Below are 8,164 nucleotides of genomic sequence, written 5' to 3'. Positions count from 1 at the left end.
TTATCAGTGATAATGGTGTGCAATTCGTGTCTGACGTGATGCAACAAGTTTGCTATGTGTTGCAAATCAAAGAGACCTTTACTCCACTCTATCACCCTTCTGCTAATATGGTAGAGCGCAAGAATAGAGATTTGAAGCCGAGACTTGCTATGCTTGTAGGAACGGAGCATAACATTTGGCCTGAGAAGTTGCCAATGGTTAGATTTGCCATGAACTCAGTATGGAGCGAGTCTACAGGACAAACCGCTGCTTACTTAACTTTTGGACGTGAGCTGCGAACTCTAGACCAAGTTAATCGAGATATTCGCCAAGTTGTAGAAACTGAGAATTTTATACCTCAAATATCTCCATACTTAAAACGCATGACTGAAACATGGCATGAATCGAAGATTAAGCATGACAACGCCCAAGATAGGCAAAAGAAATATGCTGATCGACGCCTGAAGGAACCCAGTCCATTCAAAGAGGGAGATTTAGTGTGGGCCAATACAACTGCTCCTAGTAATAGGTCGAAAGGACAGACGGCTAAATTCTACCCGAAGAGAGATGGACCCTATAGGATCAAGCGAGTGGTATCGCCTGTAAGTTATGAGCTTTGTGGAGTGGACACCCCTACTGCCCTCGGTGTGTTCCACGTATCGGCGCTTACACCTGCGAAGCTCAATGACTCTGAAGTTCCAACCCCTGTAGTGCCAAAACGAAGACGAGGACGTCCCAGGAAGAAAACTACATCTTCTGCTGGCCTCTCCTCTAACGATATCGATGCCAGGGGGGGAGACTGTAACAAAACGATCCCTTCTACGCCGTCTATGTAGGGAACGCGTCGGTAAGACGCGTACCATAGGATAAGACTTTCCGGGAACCAACGGTTTTTAGGTAGCACAATGCATCGATGGAAACGGATGTATTTACCTGAGAAAGATACAAAAGACCTTTCTCAGTTTGCTGTTTTTATTTTAGTTAGTTAGCATTGAGATCTTGTAACGTATAGACGAAAATACACCTTTTGTTCGATTATCGTGATTTTCTTATAATCAACCCTACAACCTGAGATCATTACCCTAAGTAATCTTCACAAAATGTATTTTGTGAAGATGTCCAAATTTCAAGGTTTCATCAAATTAGTGTCTCGAAAGACATTTAAAAACGACAATATACATTCTACTCTTACTCTATTTGGACTTTAGACCAAATGAACTAACATTTGAATATGGTTTTAGAAACATCTGGAATTAATTCAAAATAATATTCATTTGGCTCTCTAGGAGCAGCTTCTGATAGAGTTGGTATAGAGTTCTAAACGCAGTTATTGAAATTATTATACGAATTCATCGATATGAAAATTGGAACATAAAACTATGTTTTTATGAATTTTTGCCATAATGACTGCATGTTTCATCTAGACATTTTTTTGTTTGAGAGAAATTGTAGTAAAATTAAAGGAACATTATTTAAGAATACATGAGATTAGAGATTAAAGGAAAGTAGATTAAAAGAAAGATTTCTTAATTAGTAAGAAGAGTTCTCAAAAAATCCTTCTTTCACAATAACTTTGGTACAATACCCAAAAGAATGTTAATTTTTACAAAAATGATTGCAAAATTGTAACTTTTAGCCTAAATAAGAGCATATGTCAAAATAAAGCCTGAGTAGAATGTACGAATATTGCAAGATTATAATCTATGGTTTCAAACGATATGTCAATAATTTCCTTAACAGTGTAAAATTTCCTAATCTTGCAATTCGTTGTCAGTCTTATCCATAGACGCACGCAACAATATTTAACAAAAGCAAATGTACAGTGCCGGCAAAAAAAATCTTTACATTGCCAAATAAATCACCAAATTTGAAGATCATTTGCATGTGTTCTGTCTGCGCCTGGGGGAAGGGTAGGGAACGGGGGATAGCGTACTTGCGACGGCAGTTATCTGTAGTTTACGGACCGCTTGGCTTATTTAGGGTATTCTGCGCGTTTCCACTGTAAACAGTTGGCTTTGTGCGGGTAGTCAGTGTTAAACTTCACATTTACCGCGTAAAGTTTGAGATCGTCAAATTCTAAATTGAACTGACAAATATGGGTCGAAAGAAACTCACAAAAGAGGAGAAGGTTTATGCTTTAACATTACTGGAGAAATGAGACTCTGTAATTACCGTAGCACGTGATATTGGTGCTTCAAGAGGGGCTATTTATCAACTGAAATGCTGCAGCCGAACGTTTCAGTTGATAAATAGCCCCTCTTGAAGCACCAATATCACGTGCTACGGTAATTAGAGAGTTTCCTTTCTCCAGTAATGTTAAAGCACAAACCTTCTCCTCTTTTGTGAGTTTCTTTTAACCCATATTTGTGAGTTCAATTTAGAATTTGACGATCTCAAACTTTACGCGGTAAATGAGAAGAAGTTTAACACTGACTACCCGCACAAAGCCAACTGTTTACAGTGCAAACGCGCAGAATAGCCTAAATAAACCAAGCGGTCCGTAAACTACAGATAATTGCCGTCGCAAGTAGGCTATCCTCCCTCCCCTACCCTCCCCTCCAAGCGCAGACAGAACGCATGCAAATTGTCTTCAAATTTGGTGATTTATTTGGCAATGTAAAGATTTTTTTGCCGGCACTGTATTTACCGATACATTTCGACGAGAATGCAACGAAACAATAAATTATAATACTTACTTCGGACTAGCACTAGCGACGTTAATGCGTTGCGTGCATCTATGACCTAACTCTAAAACAAACTCTAACGAAAATAGAGTTTTGTCATCAAATTGCGTATAATACATATTCGTTCTCCTACTAATACCGTCTCACGTGATCAATTACGATAAGTACTTAGCCTTATGTCAAAATCTCAGCCGAATCGGACTCTTAGTATGGTTTTGACCGCGTATGTAAGCGGTCAATTTTAGAAAAATGAAAAAATAGCAATATCGGTCGTTGATTCGCCTCTTGTTTAAGGCTGATTCTCACTATCATGCAAGGCAAGTGCTCGGCATGGGCAAGGCATCGGCTCGGCAAGATACATTTTACATAAAATCTTATGCACTTCACGGGATGTAATTCACACTATGCGTGTCAAGCACCGGCAAGCGACCATCTTTGCATGCGACGTTATTTTCGAAACCATTTTTGCCGAGCATGTGCCTAGCCGTTGCTGGTCCGGTTCCTTGCACGTCTAATGAGAATCGGGCTTTATGGAAGGAAAATCCTGCAGTGAAATCAAAGAGCGCTGGAATTCTGTGTAGGGTGATAGACCAGGGCGCATCTGTAAAAATATTATCACATTTGGATGTTGACAGCTGACTCATATTTTTTTGCAGAAATTGCTTGAAAATAACTCATATAATAATATTTGAGTTATGCTCCCACTCAAAAAGGTCCGGAACATAGTTTAAATTTAAATAATCAAAATGTCAAAAAATGAAGGAAAAATTCGATTTTTTTCTTGGTTTTTTGATTATAACTTTAAAAGTATTAATTTTCGAAAAAAGTTGCACCGACATAAAAGTTGCGTAGTTAAATTTCCAACAATATAGGATTAACTGAAGATTTTAAAAATTGTCACCCTTGTTGCAAAATAGCAATAATTTCGAAAAAACCATAAAAAAACAAGTATTCGCATTTTACGTTTTTCAACCATTTATGCTACACTTAGGAGCTTCATATTTCACCCAGAAAAACTATATGATATGATAAAACAATGCTGTAAATTTCATTAAGATCTGTTTAATAGATTTTGCAATTTTGCAATCCAGCTTTCGCAAAAAAATTCATTTTTTCAAAATGTTGCAGCACTGAAAATAAAGCAGACAGCAAGTTGATTTTTTTTTCGTATAAAAGAATACTGTACCTTTCATTTGCAATTTGCAAAATTAAAATCGGTTAACTACCACGGCGTCAGGAATTTTTTTAAATAAACATTAATTTTTGGTGCTACGTGCAGGACAGCGAATACGTTCGCTCTGATTGGGCATTCCAATGACCTTTGATAATGATTGATAAAATTTAATTTTTAGTACATTTCGAAATAAATAAATAAATTTGTTTATTGCAAAATAAAAACACATACTCTGTCCTTTGAAATAACACTTTTTTTTGCAAAAACTTTCTTTGTTCATATATTTTAACTTAGAAAATAAAAGTGTATTATTTTTAAACATATGCAATTGTTTAAACAATTTTTCATAAACAACAATCAAATAAGTTTGATTTTTGTGGAATTAAAATATGAACATACAACAAAATATAGAGTAAGAAAATAATATATTAGATAGAGATTGAAAGAAATTTTGGTGAAAATCAGCTTGTGTGAATCGAACACCGCCGTCCTGCGCGTAGCACCAAACATTAATGTTTATTTAAAAAAATTCCTGACGCCGTGGTAGTTAACCGTTTTAGTTTTGCAAATTGCAAATGAAAGGTACAGTATTCTTATATTTGTAAAAAAATTAAGTTGCTATCTGCTTTATTTTCAGTCCTGCAACATTTTGAAAAAACTAATTTTTTTGCGAAAGCTGGATTGCAAAATTTATTTTGCAAAATCTATTCAACCGATCTTACCTAAATTTACAGTCTTGTTTTATCATATCATAAAGTTTTTCTGAGAGAAATATGAAGGTCCATATAGCAGAAATGGTTGAGAAACGTTAAATGGGAATACTTGTTGTTTTATGTTTTTTTCGCAATTATTGCTATTTTGCAACAAGGATAACAATTTTAAAAAATTTTATACAATCTTATATTGTAGGAAATTTAATTACGAAACTTTTATTTGCGTGCAACTTTTCTCGGAAGTCAATACTTTTAAAGTTATAATCAAAAAACGAAGAAAAAATCGAATTTTTCCTTCATTTTTTGACATTTTGATTATTTAAACAATGTTCCGGACCTTTTTGAGTGGGAGGATAACTCAATTATTATTATACGGGTTAATTCCAAGCAATGTCTGCAAAAAAATTACAGTCACCTCTCAATGACTATGACTCTTCTCTCCGATGGCGACCATCAAAATTAATTAAATGGGTTTAAACGTGGTCGCACGTCGGTTTTTGATAAGTCATGTTCAGGTAATAACGTCTTGAAAACGGCTACCACGGTGGATAACGTGAAAGAAATTCATTGGCAGACCGCCAACTGAAAAGCATCTCAAAAGATGGCGTGTGGCATATCCTGTATGAAATTTGGCGCTAGAAAGCTGTAGGCGCATGAGTGCCGCGTTGCTTCACTCCAGACAATAAGCGCAACCATGAGACCACTTCAGAGCAGTGTCTGAGACTGTTTAAGCGCACTCTAAATGAGATTATACATTGTTTCATAACCGTCGACGAAACATGATCCCACTGGTGCACACCAGAGACCAAAGAACAGTCGATGCAATTGACGTCACCTCGCGAACGTGCTCTGAAGAGGGCGAAGACTTTACAATCGGCCAGAAGTGTGATCTATATCAACTTCCTGGAAAGAGATCTTTACTATGCCGCATTATTGGGTTTATTCGACGCCGAATTGCAGAAAAACAGCCCCAATTAGGAAACAAAAAAGTAGTCTTCCACCATGAAAACGTACCGGCTCACATATCCGCAGTCGCCGTTGCCAAATTGGTCGAATTGAGCTACAAACTGCTGTTTTATCCACCGTATTCTCCAGATTTGGCAGTGTACGACTTATTTTTTTTTCAAACATGAAAAAGTCAGTAAAAGAGCAGCACGGGTTCTGGATATTTTCCCATGTAAAATCCCATAAGAAATCGCTAAGGTCCATTCTGGTCATTTTTGACGCTTTTTGTGGTGGAGGCGCAATCGCCTTACGTCGCAGCAGAAGGTAGCAGAGCGTCCAACGTTAGCCACAGCATCTCTCTGCTACCTGTTACGACGTGAGCGATCGCGCCTCCACCATAAAAAGCGTCAAAGATGACCAGAATGGACCTTGGTGATTTCTTATGGGATTTTACATGGGAAAATATCCAGAACCCGTTCTGCCCTTTTACTAAAGTCACTTGCCGGGCAGAAATTTAAGTCGAATGAGGAGTTTATCACCGCCACGGAAGCCTACTTTGCAAGCCTCGAGAAAACGTATTTTTCAGACTGGTTAATGAAGGTGAAGCATCGTTGGGTCAAGTTAATCAAGCTATAAGGTGACTACGTTCAGAAATAGGTCACCACTTTTCCAAAATTTTTGTTATTCTTTTGAAGGCTAAGTATTTATCGGACCGGCCTAGTACTAACTGATAATTCTTCGATAATACCAGAATTCAAGCACTTTTGAATTTGGCGCCCATTGTTTAAAGTGTTGCCAACAATAAAAAATGACAACTGGCACTTTAAGGTAACTAAACAAGTAGTGAAATACGAAAACACCTCGAAAGTGGAAAACAACGTGTCTTTATTGTCGAGCTATATTCTAAACATTGTGACAATTCTAAACATTCTAAACAATTGTGATTTTGTCCAAATAGTGATAATAGCAACTTCAGAAATTGTGAAAAAAATCAAGAGACTTGCCCTTCCTTCAAGAATTCGTTCTTAAAAATCAGAGAGCAATTCGTAAAAGAGGAGCTTTACAGATATTTTCAGAAAATGCTTGAAGAAAACTGAGATTTTTAAATCTTGAATGGCGAAGAGACTTCGAACCATATCTTCTTCAGTGGCGAGACTATACTAAAATCACAATAAAGATGCACTAGAGATAAACAAACCAAGACACGTTGAATGTGACGAAGAGCACTCCCGAATCATGATTTACAATGTATAAACTTTGTAAATCATGATTTGGGTTTACAATGTATGTATACACATTGTAAAGTATGATTCGGCATTGCTCCTCGTAACATTCAACGTGTCTTGGTTCGTTTATTTCTAGTGCATCTTTATTGTGATTGTAGTATAGTTTTCATCTTTATAGCTTCATTAATCGTCACAAAAGTTAATTCAGTTGTGGTTCAGAAAGTCCAGAACTGATTGTGAAGTAACAAATGGGTTTACACATGATTGTCAGACAGATATTAATGGTGCTTGGCATCGAGATCTGACAACCAAGTCATTGTGCTTAATTAGAACGATTTGTCAACGCTGTATAGCTGTATAAATTTGAACAGCTGATCGATGACGTGAGACGGATTAGCAAGAAGAATCCTATAATACATATAAAATAGTATCAAAACATTTAAAACATGTTAAAAAGTCAAGTCTTCTTTAGATCAACCGTAATATTGTCAGTCTTAAACTTTAAATACTTAAGTGGTAACATTGGCATGTAGAAGTTTTCAACTTCCGGTTTTTTGGCTGTGTCTTGTGTTTTGCTCGGACTCATGACGACGTAATCCGATTCCGCGGTGAATATCTTTGATATTTTTGAGAGATCTTGAGCTGGCATGGTGTTGGCGCGAGGTTTTAAACTCGGAACTAGCGGATTTTGTAACGTATTGTTTTCGGAGTTGATACGAGTCCTGCTGAAAGAAAGATTTATGTTATTACAGGACGTGTAATGTACTTTGCATGTGTACAGTAAAGTGTAAATAACAACAACAACGAAACAGTTGGACAGCTGACAGTTGAGCAATATTTTAAACTAATATTGAACACTACTGAACAATATTTTAAAAATAATGAAAGTTTGGCGGTCACCTCAGCACGACAGTGATCAAAAATCAGTACAAAATCAAGTAGATTACATTTTGATAAGCGCAGGATACAGAAATAATATCAAGTCAGTTAAGACATACCCAGGCGCTGACGTCTCCTCTGACCACAACCCTTTAGTAGCCCAAATGAACATCAAGCTCAAACAGATTCCTAAGAAAAAAGAAACTCAACTAAATATACAACACTTGCAGAACGAAAAGATACAAAATGAGTTAAAAACGACAATAACCGAAAATCTGAAAAAAACTTGAAAACAATAAACAATACCGAAACTGCAAAAATATAAAAGAAAAATGGTGTGACAAATTCTAAATAGACAAAAACCCACAGTGAAGAAAAAATGGATACCTAGCGAAATTCTCGATCTTATGGATAAGAGAAGAATCCATAAGGAAAAAATGAACAACAATATATATATATATATATATATATATATATATATATATATATATATATATATATATATATATATATATATATATATATATATATATATATATAACGAATAATCCGCAGAAATGCGAA

The 8,164-nt window shown here is 36.2% G+C and overlaps 1 protein-coding gene across 2 annotated transcripts in view; it reads right to left on the bottom strand.

Annotated features, from left to right (window-relative positions):
• Positions 1-953: 953 nt before the first annotated feature.
• The window catches only part of LOC114336048 (uncharacterized), a 75,747-nt gene continuing 68,536 nt past the window's right edge, over positions 954-8,164 (bottom strand). Inside the window, exon 7 of one of the 2 annotated variants that reach the window (XM_028286355.2) lies at positions 954-7,446. In XM_028286355.2, the coding sequence (XP_028142156.1) occupies positions 7,179-7,446 (268 nt within the window). In that variant the 3' untranslated portion in view covers positions 954-7,178. The remainder of the gene's footprint in view (positions 7,447-8,164) is intronic. The other variant, XM_028286356.2, reaches the window with a different exon arrangement.

This window comes from Diabrotica virgifera, chromosome 6, assembly GCF_917563875.1.
Source record: "Diabrotica virgifera virgifera chromosome 6, PGI_DIABVI_V3a".
Lineage (NCBI taxonomy): Eukaryota > Metazoa > Arthropoda > Insecta > Coleoptera > Chrysomelidae > Diabrotica > Diabrotica virgifera.
This window is presented reverse-complemented; position numbering and strand designations above follow the sequence as displayed.